This window comes from Denticeps clupeoides, chromosome 1 (assembly GCF_900700375.1).
Source record: "Denticeps clupeoides chromosome 1, fDenClu1.1, whole genome shotgun sequence".
NCBI classification, from domain to species: domain Eukaryota; kingdom Metazoa; phylum Chordata; class Actinopteri; order Clupeiformes; family Denticipitidae; genus Denticeps; species Denticeps clupeoides.
In genome coordinates, this window is record NC_041707.1 from 38,260,839 (window position 1) to 38,278,228 (window position 17,390).

Genomic DNA, 17,390 nt, shown 5'->3' on the forward strand with positions numbered 1-17,390 from the left:
ATCAATCATTTTTGACATAAAGTATATTTTAATCACTACTTACATTTATACTTACACTTTTATCCAAAGCAACAGACACTTCTATGGATTTGTAGGGAACTATAGACCATGAACTGTACACAATACATTATTCAGACAAGGAAAATACTTCATGTGGCAAGCAGTCATTGTGATGAAAAAAAGAGTAGACGCCCCACTCATTTTGATCAAGATCTCTTTTTATTTGCACAAAAGCTAACAGATGGAGCCATTAGACAGCACCTACTACTCAAGCTCTACTAGAGGTAGGAACCCAGCAGTTCTTATTTCCGGTGTGGTGCCCATCAGCGTCACAGAACCTTTCCTTTATCAGATTATGTCCATCTTTTGCATCAAGCTTTTGAATCAACAAGGTCAGACCACAGTTATAATAGTTTTGGATTTTTCATTAGTTTTAGTTTTTATTTCGTTTAGTTTTTTTTTTTCAAATTCAGTTAGTTTTAATTAGTTTTTAGAGGCAGATTTACTAGTTTTTATTAGTTTTGATATTTAGAAATTGCTTAGTCTTAGTTTAGTTTTTATTTGTTACCGTGTTAGTTTTAGTTTTTTTTTTGTAAATTAGGATATTTGTCAGGTGCATGAATCAGGCCAGAATAGCCTTATCCATCTTAGCTCCAATAAGGTTATTGACTCTTGCAGCTCCGGGTGTTGAAAATGCTTTTTCAATTCTAGTTTTAGTTTTATCGTTCGTTTTCGTTAACTATAATAACCTTGGGTCAGACCTAAGATACACAGCTGTCTTCTGACTGTTCCATGACCATGGCCTACAAAATTTCATGGAGTGTCTGGGCCTACTAAATTTTCCTTTCACACCGGTCCTGCACATTTCTCCCACGGTGTCCCACTTCCCACACACACAAACTAAATGTAAATTATTTACATACACCAACCCACATAAAGCACATTCACATAGAGCAACAGTCAACTATTTACAATACTCATGCATGCGCATCTCTTTTAGTTCACATGCTGCTCGCAAGGCATGCTGGTCTCATACCCTTGGCCAACCTCCGCCGCCACAACGTCCACACAGTAATCCAGCAGGTGGCGGGGAGGTCTCCGCCACGGCCGAGTCACACTCATGTCCTGCTGTGCCCCACTCCTTCAGAATAGGTCTGATGTGGCAGTAATGGCTATCAACAGCTTGTTGATGGTGGAAATAGTTGTGAGTTCTAGTTCAATGGTGCAGCAGTGAGGGATTCCTTGTACTGCTGGAGATTAATAGATAATCCACGTTTTGTGTGTAATTTTTTCAAATCACCTTTTATGGGTTTTCATTTTGTGTAGTTCCAGTGCTGAGAGGGTGAAACTGACTTTTTTTTCTGGTGGGGCCAAGTTGATCAAGGCAGAAGGAGAGTGTATCGTTGTAGTATGTTACCAGGTCAGGTCAGAAGATGGGGAGGAACGGGAGGAACACGAGATCACTTGGTGAGGTGTTCCCTTCTTATCTGTCAACACAGGCCACCCAGATGCTGGTTCAGTCCTTAGTAATCTCAAAATACTGATGCTGGCCTACAAAGCCAAACATGGAGTAGCACTATCCTACCTCACAGCCATTATTACACCTTGCACTGCACCTCCAGTACTGGTCCCTCCATCACTAAAGTTAAAAGGAAGACACTCATCTAGAATCTTCTCCGTCTTGGCCCCTTGGTGGTGGAATGAACTTCCCCTGGAGGTCAGAACAGCTCAGTCACTGAGCACTTTCAAATGGCAGCTCAAGACCTTCCTCTTTAGAGAATATTTAGATGAACTTGTAACCTTCTTCTTGTCTGAATTATGTATAGAAACTACAACAAAGTGAATAAAAAGATTGTATTCATAGTTGGGGGTCCTAATGAACCAGAACTGATCACTTCATCGATGGTAACATGGAAGCACGTTGTAAGTCGCTCTGGATAACGACATCTGCCAAATGCCTTAAATGTAAACGAATGCAGAGTACTGGTTAATAGACCTGTGAAAGTAGATGAAGACACTGATTTGAAATATCTGCAGGTTATGGAGCAACTGGGTTTTGTAGATGGAGTAGGGATAGTAATGTCCTTGATGATGGCCAGAAGATCTGAGATATGACGTTTAGCACTTGGTGAAAAGTGAGCCCAGTCGTCCAGACCAAGTCCTATACATGGTGATGAGTTTGGGTGGGGCTTATATGCTGAATGAAGTTGAAGCACTGAAGCAATTCCAGACATTCCATGGCAAGTTTGCAGTTTGTATTGTCAATATAAAAAACCAAGGTAGAGAATGAAAGGCGAGGAGGCACAGAGCTGGGTCAGAAAAACAGAGAAGTTGGTAAAAAATGAGGAGTGGTGTTTGGGCGGGCGATAGATTACTGGAATAGTCAAGGGGTTTGGACCGGACTATTCAAAAGACAAAATGTTCAAATGAATTTACAGTGGGAGTAGAGATAGATGTTGTTTTTATGACCTCTGTATATGGCTGCGACATCACCACGTTTTCCACACACTTCCATTGTTACGGAGCACGGAAAAATGCACCAGCTCTTTGGAAACTAATGTGGCAGTATACTAGAGTGGGTTCTGCAACTGTTCATTCTAACAGTAGCTGGAGTGGTTGTTTGCGTTCAATTATTGTTTTACATTCACACATTGGAAATTTCTTTCTTACTCCCTTTCTTTTAAATTGTCATGGCAGGTCAGTCCAAGAAGTATGTTGATAAGCCTAAAAAACTAAAAAAAGAGGTCAATAATTCAGTTAGAAGACAAAGGGTTATGTCTCACCTGCAACAACTAAAGGCAGACAGAGCATTTTTGCAAGAAACCCATCTCTGTAATGCAAATGCCACTCTTTTAAAGTGAAACTGGGTTGGTGTAGTGTTTCCTTCCAAATTTAATGCAAAAGCAAGGGGGACAGATAATACATGCGCATCTCTTTTCATCCCATAGACATAATTACTGATTCGAATAATATACAATAGGGACAATATGTTATTGTCACTGGAAATCTCTTTTCTAGTAAACATTTATGCCCTTAACGGCAATTTCTTTCTGAAAGTGTTTTTGACTTTACCTGAACTAGACACAGGATTTCTTCTAGCAGAAGGCAATTTAAACCTTGTACTAGGAGTTATTATGGATAGGTCATCCAGTACTCCACAGCCTCTCTCAAAATCTGCAGGAATTGTGAAAAATGTTACGAACCAATAAGGATGGCATCTCATACGTTCGTGCATAAACCACGAATGATAAATTCAAACGGCATTCACAGTTCCCCATCCAGGCTCAGCTCATCGATGGTACGTCTCCCTTTTTGCCTGGTCCACTGAGTAAAGGTCTATGGTGTGCCTTCCAAGTCCACTGATCAATCAGAGTGGATCTGTTTAGAAGTTATATAAACACTCTTTTTTTCCACAATTGTAAGGGTTTAACAAAGAATGAATTTATTGTAACAAGACAAATGCAGAATTCATACAGATAAGTCAGACCAACAGCTTACAAAAAAATTCAGCAAAAATTTCTTTCCTCTGTATGCGATATATATTTTTTGGTGTCAGAAGTGGGATCGGTCATGCCTGCCAAGACCTGATCAGAGGGACTGATCACCTGGATTTAAAAAAGATCCATCTCCAATCCTTGCTTAGGGTTCAGAGTGACGGAGACTCTGGTCTGAGTTCTTGGCTGGCTGCACCGAAATCTACTTCTTCATCTGAGGACACGGTGAGCTAAAATAATTCTATTACTAATTAGAAAAGACCTAATTTCTTAAAATTTTAATTAAATCATATTTGCTTGATTCTGTGAATTCAGTCAGGTGAAAGGAGTGTAATTTTCCCATTTGTGTGAACAGAATACTCTGGTGCTAAACTGTGACATAATGTAGCGTGAAATAAGGTTGTGAGACTTTTCACATAAAGACAAGATCAGCGATTACTGTGAGCCTTTTTTTATATTGGCAAGACCAGTCTTAAGGTTGTGAGTCTTTTAAAATAAAGACAAGATCGGCGATTACTGTGAGTCCCAGGCAAGACCAAGTAAAGCAAGACCAAGAAAAAAAAAAAAACACTACATCTTATTCTCCTGTGAGCCTGAGTGACAAGACCAGAATAATTATCAATGATAAAAATAAAGAATGAGAACCATGGTAATTCCTGTCTGTGTATGAGCACAGACCCTCTCTCTCGCTCTTTGGGGTGTGTGTGTGCAGGGGCCCCTCCTTTCTCTCTCTCTTTCGTTCTCGTCTTGTTTTGTGTTAGGATTAGACTCTTAGCAATAGTTTTACTGTCTGGACAAAAATATTTTTCATTTACATTTTGTTTGTTTTTTTTTTGAGCGTTTTAAAAAGCTGGGGAAGTTTATATAAGCATATATTACACCTAAACTGTGCATTTTTTTTATGAATTTTGTACTTTTGTATGTCGCTTTGCATATAGGTGTGTGGGTTTTTATTTCTGGTTTTGATTTGAAAATGGAGACTTTGAACGTGATGAATGTGTAATATTTGAATGACTGGTATGAACATTGTGGTTATCCTGCGGGTGGGTGTCTTAGTCAAGCTCAGCTAAAAAAAAAAAAATGAAAAAAAAGGGGAAAAAACTGAAGCTGTGAAACCAGATTCCGTTTCCGCCCCTGCTGTTGTGTCTTTGTTTTCGATGAAAATTCTAGGGGATCTTCAGTATGTCTGAGTCTAGACTCCACCCCTCCGCCCCGCATTAACGTACAGCCCCTACCAGACCAAGAAGATGCAGATCTACAGCCGATTACTGCTGCAGTACTATTTCTGTCAGAAGAAGTCCCTGTTCCAACTCTACAAGAGCCATCCAACGCCAGAACAACTGTTGGCCCCAGCTCAAGTAGTGGACTCTCTGAGTTGGTAGAATGTGATGAATCAATTTTCTTCCTCCAAGATGCGTTCAGACACTGTTTACAACCGCCATGACCCCGCAGTGACCACACTTCCCATGATCCGGGGGCCGTGTTTATGTTTATAGGCCTTGGTCAACTGATAACCTCTTGAACTCTTTTAAGCATCTCCCTAAAGCAGAACGAGGGGGAGCAGCCTTGTCTAGGGCCGTAAATGGTTTGCACGAAGAGGACATTGGGGGAGAGAATGCCCCAACAAAAGCAGAGGAAAGGGACGCGGGATCGCCTATGGTGGAAAACGGACAGAGAAGAGGACAAGTCCACCACGGGCATTTCCAATTGGATTGATGGGTGACGCAAGGTGGAGTTCCAGACAAAGGCATGGCTGAGGCTTTGGAGAAAGTTCCACATAAGGTTATGTACATCTACACTGACACATGCTGGAAACCAACATACATTGACATAAATTACACTAACGTGCATTCTACACATTTTGCTGCAGATTTCCTTTGAGAAGAGCATTCAGTCTCTCTCCATGTTTAATTTGACCTTTATTACTACTTCTTCTGGATCAGGAGGATCCCTCCATTGAACACTGCTCTGAGTGAGAAAGACATGTTAACTTATTGCATGTCTCTCAACAAACGTTTGTCAGATATCCATTCCCAGGTTGTTGCTGCCCTACCACGACCAGCCAAAATCCAACTCCATTGCTTCAAGCCAGGAGACTTCATTAAAAAAAAAAAAAAAAAAAAGGCTTCCAGAGACAAAAGTTGATCTACGCGTCCCACTCTGAGAGGGTACCGGCGCCACCAGAAGGCCCTCCAACATGAGTAGACAATGCACCCGAGTAAGATCTGTGTCCTTACTGCAACGCGTAGCGTGCCAAGCTACCAACCCAGCTCATCATGGATCAACCTTGCCCCTGGCAACCCTCGCGCAAATATGGCTGGTCCCTGAGAGGATCAGTGTGCTGTTTTTTCCTTATTGGTCTCATTACACCACTCCCCATGCACTTCGATAAGTCAACACTGAGTCCCACACAGATTTATAATTTCTGTGCCTTGTTACTCTGTTTTTCATACAACTGCCTGTGATATGTTACCGTAAACCCTTGCGGAAGTAGTATATTTTGATGTTTTTAGTTATTTTGTGTTATTTCAATATTTTGCTGTTGTTTTTTTGGTATGTTCTTTGTTTTATTATTTACTCATCACTTTACATTTACCTCATTTAGTTTTTTTCTGCATATTTTGTGATCATTGATGAACAAAAGGGGAGAAGTGTGAGGGAAATGTTAAAGCAAAGTGTTTCTTTTATATGTTTCTCATCCTAAGCCTGCCAAACAGTCGTAAATTCTTATCGGTGACAGTTTTATTTCTGAAGGAGTGTGTGAGATAATGTCGGCGCCTGGTACAGACAAGCACAGAAAAACACCAGTGTTTTGGTTTCGAAATCGCTTGACCATATATATATACACGTCACTGTGTTCAGACCTTTGGGGATTTGGTTAGCGAGTCTTCCCATGCGCGCATGGAAATAAAGCCTGACTAAATTCATTTAACTGTTTCTCATGACGCTCGGTGATGGAAACAACTTCCACGACAGTGCCTAGAATTCTGTCTGGGAACTTTCCACGACAGTCTCACTGTCGCGGTAGGCCGCTATGATCAAAATCTCTGCCGTTGACCAAATTTATATTGCATGTTGTTTATACCACAAAGTACTAGTAGGGATTCTCTCCAAAATGTATCCTCTGGTGTAATTTAAGGTGTGGTGCTTGTGAAAAGCTCTTCCCACACTCTACACACTGGTAGGGCTTTTCTCCAGAATGTATCCTCTGGTGTAATTTAAGGTGTGGTGCTTGTGAAAAGCTCTTCCCACACTCTGCACATTGGTAGGGCTTTTCACCAGTATGTATCCTCTGGTGTAATTTAAAACTTGTTGCACGTGAAAAGCTCTTCCTACACTCTACACACTGGTAGGGCTTTTCTCCAGAATGTATCCTCTGGTGTAATTTAAGGTGTGGTGCTTGTGAAAAGCTCTTCCCACACTCTGCACATTGGTAGGGCTTTTCACCAGTATGTATCCTCTGGTGTAATTTAAAACTTGTTGCACGTGAAAAGCTCTTCCTACACTCTACACACTGGTAGGGCTTCTCACCAGTATGTTTCCTCTGGTGTAATTTTAAATTTGTTGCATGTGAAAAGCTCTTCCTACACTCTACACACTCGTAGGGCATCTCACCAGTGTGAATCCTCTGGTGTGTTTTAAGGCTTGACAATTGTGAAAAGCTCTTCCCACACTCTACACACTGGTAGGGCTTCTCACCAGTGTGAATCCTCTGGTGAATTGTAAGATTTGTTGCACGTGTAAAGCTCTTCCCACACTCTACACACTGGTAGGGCTTTTCTCCAGAATGTATCCTCTGGTGTAAGTTAAGGTGTAATGCCCGTGAAAAGCTCTTCCCACACTCTACACACTGGTAGGGCTTCTCACCAGTATGTTTCCTCTGGTGAATTGTAAGACTTGTTGCACGTGTAAAGCTCTTCCCACACTCTACACACTGGTAGGGCTTCTCACCAGTATGTTTCCTCTGGTGAATTGTAAGACTTGTTGCACGTGTAAAGCTCTTCCCACACTCTACACACTGGTAGGGCTTTTCTCCAGAATGTATCCTCTGGTGTAAGTTAAGGTGTGATGCTCGTGAAAAGCTCTTCCCACACTCTACACACTGGTAGGGCTTCTCACCAGTATGTATCCTCTGGTGTCTTTTAAGGCTTGACAGTTGTGAAAAGCTCTTCCCACACTCCACACACTGGTAGGGATTCTCTCCAGTATGTTTCCTCTGGTGAATTGTAAAACTTGTTGCACGTGTAAAGCTCTTCCCACACTCCACACACTGGTAGGGCTTCTTTCCAGTATGTATCCTCTGGTGTGAGTGAAGTTTTCCTATTTGTCTGAAAGTCTTGGTAAAATCTTTGCATTGAAACATCACTGCAGTTGTGTTCTTTGGTCTTCGCTTGATGACATTGGTTCCAGCTGTAGTAAAGGTAAAAAAAGAGAAGTAAATGACCAAAAAAAGTGCATGAAGACTCCATCTTTTAGTATGTTTTCTTATCAAACTGCTTTGGGTACCTCATTGAGCAAGAATATAATATTTAAATGTTATTTAATGTGTTTTGTAATATGTTTTTAAATCCTGCTCTACATCATATTGTGCTAGTTTGAGTACATTGAATTTGAGTATAATTACATTTAATATTAACCAATATTTGAATATTCTAAGAAAAAAATACTCAACTTGAAAGAGTGTAATTTCACTATTATGCTATTTAATTAACATTATTTCTGTGTAATATAATAATGGTCTTGAAATGCACAAAATTATAATCTAATGATTATTTTGGGGGACAATTGATTGTCCAATAATGGTAGCTATGGACACAGGCCCACACCATGTCACTATGCTTACATTTACGGCATTTGGCAGACGCCCTTATCCAGAGCGACTTACAACGTGCTTTCAAGTTACCATCGATGAAGAGATCAATTCCGGTTCACTAGGACCCCCAACTATGAATAGAATCTTTTTATTCACTCTGTTGTAGATTCTGTACACAAGTTTGACAATAAGAAAGTTACAAGTTCATCTAAATATTCTTTATTTATTTTTATTTTTTTCCTTGACATGTTTATTCAGTATTTACAGATAGATGTACAATCACTTTAAGGTATTGTGACTTGAATTTCACTTCAAAAATACAGAAACAACTTAAGCAATAAAAACAAGTCTATAAACAAAAAGAATACACAAAAAAGAATTTAAATAATACCATAGTAGAAACATGTCATTTATAACACACATATATACACACGAAAAAACCCAACAGAACCAAGTCCATTCTTTATAAAAAAATAGATATAAAAATATAACCATCGCAAAACCCTAATTGACACACAAAACCATTTCTCTCACATTTGGAGATAAGTGATCTAAAAAGGGAGACCATATATTCTGAAAGCTATTTATATTATCCCTAAGCACAGCCGCCAGCCTCTCATGAGGCAGGACTGCAAAAATCTCTCTATACCATTGTGTGACAGAGGGGGGAGTATTTTTTATCCATCTAATAAGAATACACTTTCTTGCCACAAGTAGTAATTTGTCTAATAATCTATAACTTTTGGCATCAAGTTTCAGTGAAGTTGCTTGTCTTTTAGACGGGAGCCCCAAAAGAAAAAGGCCAGGATCCGCTTTCAGTTTTATCTTAAGGATGGTACTGATTTCATGAGCAACAAAATTCCAAAATCTTGAGATGAGCCTACACCCCCAGAAACAGTGAAAGTATGTCCCCAGCTCTGTGTGGCATTTAACACAGAGAGCCTGCACAGAGGAATCAATCTTATTCATTAATACTGGCGTTATATGTAACCTGTGTAAAATCTTATATTGAGTCTCTCTAAGCCGGTTACAAACAAAAGTGTATCTAAATAAATATTCTTTAAAGAGGAAGGTCTTGAGCTGTCATTTGAAGGTGCTCAGTGACTGAGCTGTTCTGACCTTGAGGGGAAGTTCATTCCACCATGAGGGGCCAAGACGGAGAAGAGTCTAGATGAGCGTCTTCCTTTTACCTTCAGAGATGGAGGGACCAGGCGAGCAGTACTGGAGGCTCGGAGAATACGAGGTGCAGTGCGAGGTGTAATAAGGGCTAATTTTACTTCACTCACCAGAAGAGATGGAGACGTTCTTCTCGTCACTTCCTGTTGGTTCCAGAGTTTTATGGTGGTCCAGTCGTGTAAGAACAACGGATAGCATCTTCAGTGGAACAGTGTTGTTCTGGGCTACGGTCCTGGCCTCAGTTGATGACAGAGACAGACTGGGATCCATAATGGGAGCCTGGGACACAGTGGAAAGAGTTTGGCTTATTCACCAACAGCCACAATTTGGGCAGCTGGAAGTTGTATTAACATACTGAAAGCACTAAAATGAAAGGTAGATTATTTACACCTATTTTAAAGCGACGACACACACAATGGTTGAAGAAATCAGAAAAAACTGAAGACTGAGCTTATTTGTATCCTGAACATGCATTTCGAGGGAATAAAAGCAAAGGAAAGAGTATTGATGATCAGCAGTGTTGGGGAGTAACGCAATACACGTAACTGCGTTACATATTTAGTATACAAAATATGAGTAACTGTATTTCGTTACAGTTACCGTTTAAATGAGTGATAATCGGAATACAGTTGAAATAAATGGATTACACGGCGGGTTTTTCCTGTTTCATATATTAGGCTATCCCCTCTCTAATTTTGGTAATTCTATGCTGTGCAGACCACGGATAACACAGGCGTTCTGTCGAAAATGCTACGAGTTGTGCTACGTAGCGGATCTGCGCATAAAAGTGAAGTGATTGTCACATGTGATGCACAGCAGCACAGCACACGGTGCACACAGTGAAATTTGTCCTCTGCATTTAACCAATCAGTCATGACTGGCGCCCGGGGATGTGTGGGGATGGTGTTTTTCTCAGTGGCACCTTGGCAGATCGGGATTCGAACCGGCAACCTTCTGATTACGGGGCTACTTCCTTATGTGTGCAGTGCCTCAAGTTTGCGCTCTGTTTCAGCGCCCATAAATCCATGCTACCCCTGAAATTGTAAATAAATATGATTTAATTCACTATTACACCATGATCTTTATATTCTTACAGGGCATATGGACTGAGTATTGGTGCCATTTAAAGTGATTTTAGATTAGATTAGATTCAACTTTATTGTCATTACACATGTACAAGTACAGGGCAACGAAATGTAGTTTAGGTCTAACCAGAAGTGCAGTAAGCAGCAAGTGCAGGATACAGTTCAAATAAGTTATATACATATATATATATACATAAAGTGATATGTGCTATACATAAAGTGATATGTGCAGGAGTAGTACAGTGCAGTGATTATCAGGAGTGTATGGGGGGGGGCAGAGGAGTTCAGCAAGGAAACAGCTCTGGGAAAAAAGCTGTTCCTAAGTCTGCTGGTTCTTGTCCATGGTAGCCTGAAACATCTGCTTCCATACCACACTGTGAGACAGCTGGTAAGGATGCTCTCTATTGTAGAGTGGTAAAAGTTCAACAGGATGGTAGTGGGTAGCTTGTTCTTTTTTAATGTTCTCAAGAAGAAGAGGCGCTGGTGAGCCTTCTTGACCAGGCTGGAGGTGTTATTGCTCCAGGACAGGTCCTCTGAGATGTGAGTCCCCAGGAACTTGAAGGATGTAACAGGCTCCACAGTCATCCCATTGATGTGGATGGGATCATGCGAGCCTCTTCTCTCCCTCCTGAAGTCCACAATGAGCTCCTTGGTCTTGGTGGTGTTTAGGAGAAGGTTATTTTCTGTGCACCAAGTGGCCAGATGCTGGACCTCCTCCCTGTAGGCAGTCTCATCATTGTTGTTGAGACCTATCACCGTGGTGTCATCTACAAACTTAATAACGGAGTTTGATCCATGCATAGGTCGGCAGTCATGGGTGAAGAGGGAGTAGAGGAAGGGGCTCAGCACACAGCCCTGTGGTACACCAGTGTTGAGCGTGACAGTAGTGGAGCGGATGTGGCCTGACCTTACATGCTGTGGTCTGCTGGTCATAAAGTCCATAATCCAGTTGCAAAGTGAGGTGTTGATGTCCAGGGCTCTAAGTTTAGAGATTAACTTAGAGGGGATGACAGTGTTAAATGCTGAGCTGAAATCAACAAACAGCATCCGTACTAGGGGTGGGGGAAAAAAATCGATACAGCATAGTATCGCGATATTTTGCATGGTGATATTGTATCGATACAGGGACACCAAATATCGATATTTTGTACACAAAATAAACAAATCAAATAAACAAATCAAACTGTTAGTACAATGATTAAAGCAATAAATTTTTTACTCCACCGGGTGGTGCTGTTGGGCGTTTTCTTTAGTGAGGTCAGCAAAGGTGAGAGTCAGCGTGTGGGATGAATTCGGTAAAACAAAAATGGAGGCAGAGAAAGAGATTAGGAAAGCGCCGTCCGTGTTTAAGTCAAACGTCTGGATGTATTTTGGATTTTTTGACAAGGATGGGACAAAAAAGATGGATATGACACACACGATTTGCAAGGAGTGTCGTATGAAAGTAAAGTATTCTGGAAATACTACGAACATGAGGGCTCATCTCACCCGCCACCATCCTGAGATATTGTTAGCTGAGGACGGCAAAGCTAAACCAGCTCCACTGAAAAATCAACCAACGCTGGACACACTTAGCTTAACAAAACTACCTCCCAATTCAGAGCGAGCTAAGAGAATAACACACTCCATAACGTACTTCATTTGCAAAGACCTGCGTCCATACAACGTTGTGGAAAACGAAGGCTTCTCTTACATGCTTAAAACGCTGGAACCCAGGTATCAACAAACAGGTCATTTTGCTTATCTTAATTTAAGAGAACAGGTTTAATTTTATTGTCGTTTAACATTTTTATTTAGTTAATGCAAATCTACATTTTTAGTTTATTTTCATTTAACAGAGATTTACTTTAAAATTATTAAGCTGCTGAAGTTGCTGCATAACTTTTTGCAATTTATACTGTTCAAAGTAAAATGATGAAAGTGAATGACTAAAGACTATTTTGTAAGATTAAATGTATTTTGACAAAGTTTACCTTTATGGACATAATTTGCAGTTGGAAAAAAACGTGATTATCACAATATATCGTATCGCAATACTTAGCATATCGCAGAATGTTTAAAATCGCAATAATATTGTATCGTGAGTTAAATATCGTGATAATATCGTATCGTGGGGTCTCTGGTGATTCCCACCTCTAATCCGTACATATGTGTTTTGCTTGTCCAGGTGTGTGAGTACAGAGTGCAGCGCTATGGAGACTGCATCCTCTGTGCTCCTATTGCTACGGTACACAAACTGGTGTGGGTCCAGAGTTGGTGGGAGAAAGTCCCTCAGATGTGCCAGGACTAACCGCTCGAAGCACTTCATGATTATGGGTGTGAGTGCTACAGGGCGGTAGTCATTCAGGCATGTTGGGCTAGAATGTTTCGGCACTGGTACAATGGAGGTAGATTTGAGGCATGTTTGAACAGCTGCTTGGGCGAGAGACATGTTAAAAATGTCCGTGAATACACCAGCGAGCTGCTCTGCACATGCTCTAAGTATGCGCCCCGGGATGCCGTCTGGTCCGGCAGCCCTGCGCGCGTTGATCCAGCTCAGTTCAGTGCAAACATCTGAGGAGGTGAGTATGATGGGCGAGTGGTCGGTAGATGAGGGGATCTTGACAGCAGGTTGCTTGTTGTCTCTTTCAAAGTCATTAAGCTCATTCAGAAAGAGGATATTTGTGGTTGTGGGGGCTGAGTTGCTGGGTTTATAGTCTGTAATGGCCTGAATGCCCTGGCACAAGTGTCGAGGATCAGCATTGGAGAAGTACTCCTCTAGCTTTAGTTTGTAGCAGTGCTTGGCCTTTTTGATGCCCCTCTTCAGATTTGCCCTGGAAATGCTGTAGGCCTGTGCATCACCCGATCTGAAGGCATTGTTGCGTGCCTTCAGCAGGAGACGCACCTCCTTGTTCATCCAAGGCTTCTGATTAGGGTATGTGGTGATCTGTTTCTGAGTAGTAACCGTGTCTATGGTGGTGTTAATGTAGTTCAGAACAGAGGAGGTGTAGATATCGATGTCCGTGTGAGAGCCAAAGGTGGCCTGTGAAGCAAACATACTCCAGTCTGAGTGTTGGAACCTGTCCTGGAGTGTGATGTCAGCCCCCGCTGGCCACACCTTGATGGTCCTCACTGATGGCTTCACACGGTTGATGAGGGGGGAGAACTTGGGGGTGAGAAACAAAGAAAGGTGATCTGATTGTCCGAAGTGGGGGAGGGGGGTCACAGTATAGGCTTCAGCCATGTTTGTATAAACTTGATCCAGAGTTTTGTTTCCTCTGGTGTGACAGAGAATGTTTTTATGAAATTTAGGAAATACAGTCTTCAAATTGGAATGATTAAAATCGCCCGCCACAATGTATGCAGCCTCTGGGTGATCAGTCTGTTGTTTACTGATGGCCGCATGAAGTTCGTTCATAGCAAGCTTGGCATCAGCATCAGGAGGAATGTAAGCGGCAGTTATAATGGTGGATGTGAACTCCTGCGGCAGATAAAACGGTCTGCACTTAACCATGAGAAACTCTAGGTTAGCTGAGCAGTGTCTCCCAATGATAGTAGAGTTCGTGCACCAGGCTTTGTTAACATAGATGCACAATCCCCCACCTCTGGTCTTACCGGAGTCATCCGCCGTTCTGTCTGCCCGGAGAATGTGGTGCTCAGCTAGAGCAATAGCATTGTCCGGTATTCCGTTGTTTAGCCATGTTTCAGTGAAAATCATGACATTGCAGTTCCAGAGTTTCTTACTGTGGTTGATTCGGATTCGAATCGCATCCATTTTGTGACCAGTGACCGTACATTGGCGAGAAGAATGCTGGGCAAAGAGAGCCGGTGTGGTGTTAGCTTTAGCTTAGCTCTTAGCCCTCCGCGCTTCCCCCACCTTTGTTTACGGTCTCGACGGCGTCTTCGAGGACTTCTGCCCGGTCGGGTAGGGTGATAAAACTGATTGCTGATAAAACTGTTAAAATTACGAGAACCAATATCCAAAAGGTCTTGTCGGGTGTACGATGTTGAGCCACTACTGTTCTGCACGAACAGCCCCGAAATGAGCAAGAAAAATACCGCAAAACTGCAGAAACTGGAGAGACGCTGAGCCTCGCGATGTGTACGCGCCGCCATCTTGGTCTTGTACCGTTATCGGAAATGCACAAATTTAAAGGGAACCCTATACGGTAGCACCGACAAAGCAGCATAAATAGTCAGAACACCGGAAACCCAAACAAAACACGCAATAAGCGGCTCTAATGTAAGCGTCCTGTTAACGTTGGTGAACCCGGAGCCAGCACAACAGAGCCAGCAGTGGCCGGGCAGGAATGCATTTCTTACTTGGAAATTCCAACACCAGGTCGCATTTAAAGAAGAAAGGGATGGGCGAATCTGATCATGCAATGCAAAATCTGTTTGCCAGCAACCAAGCTGTTCTCAGCGTCAAAAGACTCCACATCCAACCTAAAGAAACATCTGGATGAAAGGATGATTTTATTTTACCTTTTTTGTCCTAATCAGGTAGAGGGTCATTAAAAATTTCCTTGTGCAAGGCTACTTTTTATTTTAACTAAGTGATAGAATATGTTGGTGACCATAACAGTAAATACCTTTCAATGGCATATTTTATGTTTGTCTAATACTCTTCCACTATTCAGCTTTATAAATAAATAAATGGTTAAGGAAAAAAATGGATTTTTTATTATCTGGGATTGCTACATTCATGTGCTTGTAAAAAAGCATGACAATATATTAAGTAATCCAAAGTATTCAGAATACGTTACTCACATTGAGTAACAGAATACGTTACAAAGTACATTTTGGGTATTCTGTAATCTGTTTTAAAAGTAACCTTCCCAACACTGATGATCAGCCAAGACATGGGTCAGTGTTCTTTTCAACAAATTACGTTTACATTGTTTACTCTTTCGTTAAAAGGTTATATTGTGTCGCATGAAACTCCTAAAAACGAGAGAAGAAATAAGCTTCAGAACACGGACTTACGAGAGGTTGTTCACTTTCTGAAGAACGCGCTCCAGTTCGGGGTTTATCCATCTCTGGTTCTGTTCACCATTAGCTGAAAGAACTTTAAACACCAGGAAGAGCAGCACGAACAGAAAAGGGCTGTTCATGAACCAGAGAACACCGAGAGTACCGTCACGAAGCCGGAAGTAGAGCCGTGCTTCCTGTGCCGACGGTCACGTGACCAGATTGAAACACTAGATGTCGCGGTGGATACAACCGTCCGTTGGAGCGAGTGCGTCTACAGAGCCGCCATCTTGGGAGGGGCGGCGTTCCTTTTAACACTAGAAGTCCCAGGTTTTTCTGACCCCTCAGCTCTAGCAGAGGTAGGATTGGAATGTGTCACTCCCCTTCCCCCCAAGAAGTGTTTGAAAATGGAGTGTTTGGTGTTTTTGAACACAGTCTACTCCAATGTATGTCTGTTCACAAATGTCAATGGTTGATAAACATGTACAGAATCATCACTGAATTATAAAACAAAAAGTGAATTTTGTTTTTGTGTGCTCTCTCCTCTGCCTGCTCATGTAAAATAGCAAAAAACAAAATATAAAATAATAATAAACAAATAAATAAATAAAGTTAAAAAAATAAATCTCAGTCCCTCAGTTCCAATTCATGATATCAGTGGTTACCATCCCACGCAGTCTGTCTGTCTGTTTCAAAGTCTGTATTTGCAGACCCAGTAACCATTGTAGAGATCATACAATATTCATTGGAGACTGATGTGTGAGGATTCTATTTTTTCATTTTCATTCTATTAGCAATTTTTCATTCTATTTTCAGACTATTTTTAATAAATAAAATAACACACCCATGTGACTCGGATGGAGAAGACATAGAACTTCAGCCGGATTCGGACTCAGAGCCGTCTGATCAGTCTTCAGGTTAATTTTTATTTCATATTATTTTCATTTCATTATTTCATTTCAAACAAGTAAGTGGAAAATACCACAAGTAAGTGGAAATATCTACTCTGCCTTTTTTATATTTTCCACTTTTTTGTTTGTGCACCTTAGCAGACATTCACTGCCATCTGAAGTGCAAGACATTTTTCTGTCATAACCTGAGTGAAGTCATGGTCCATGGTTGATAAACATGCTCATACATGTACAGAATCCTCACTGAATTATAAAACAAGAAGTGAATTGTGTGCCAGGGTTCACAGGTAACTAGTGTTTTTGCACAACAAAAGCAGGAGGACAATGGAGCTGATGGCCTCTCCACAGGAGGTTGGGCCAAAAATCGCCTGCTAAAAGTTGCTCCCTTTCACCCCAATAGAAGCGTACGCCGCAGATAGAGAGCCAACGGCTAAGGCCAGAAGAAGTATCTCAAGTCGCCTTCAGAGCTTCCTGTGTTTCATCACTCTTGACATGCTTCGTAGCATTCAAGAATGGACTATCCAACATGCACAGCAAACGGAGCATGCTCATTGGTTCATGGCCCTGGAACTATGTCGTGAAACCGCTTCCAAGACATCATGTGACACCTACGCTTTGATGACAGGTCCACCCGCCACTGCTGAAATGTACTCACTCACTTTTTATTATTATTTGTACAAATGATTGGTTGAAATTGAACTTGCTATGCCTTGATCGTTCGTCTTTCTTCGTTTGTTCGTTATTACAACCTTACATTCAAAAGTCAGGCAAAAGAATGCAACATCATATCTATATGATGTTTTATATCTATGAGTAGTGACGTGCAACTCGAATTACTGTAATGATTCATTTTCATTCCCTACAAAGCGTCAGTATTCCATGTTACCTGGCAGCAATGAACCACTTTTAATTTGTATTACACCAAATTATTAAACATAAACATAAAATACATTTTCTTATT

At 41.3% G+C, this 17,390-nt stretch overlaps 2 protein-coding genes across 2 annotated transcripts in view; one reads left to right on the forward strand and one right to left on the reverse strand.

Annotated features, from left to right (window-relative positions):
- LOC114799174 (fibronectin-like) overlaps window positions 1-17,390 on the forward strand; it is a 46,217-nt gene that overhangs the window by 10,216 nt on the left and 18,611 nt on the right. The window contains exon 3 of the mRNA XM_028995539.1: window positions 235-284. The gene's annotated coding sequence lies outside the window, so the exon portion shown is untranslated. The remainder of the gene's footprint in view (window positions 1-234; window positions 285-17,390) is intronic.
- Window positions 3,420-15,697, reverse strand: LOC114799193 (zinc finger protein 883-like). Its single transcript, XM_028995595.1, has 3 exons — window positions 15,534-15,697; window positions 9,594-9,762; window positions 3,420-7,904 (listed from the first exon to the last, which is right to left on the reverse strand). The coding sequence occupies exons 1-3, from the start codon at window positions 15,582-15,584 to the stop codon at window positions 6,589-6,591; spliced, it is 1,536 nt and encodes a 511-aa protein (XP_028851428.1). The 5' UTR covers window positions 15,585-15,697; the 3' UTR covers window positions 3,420-6,588.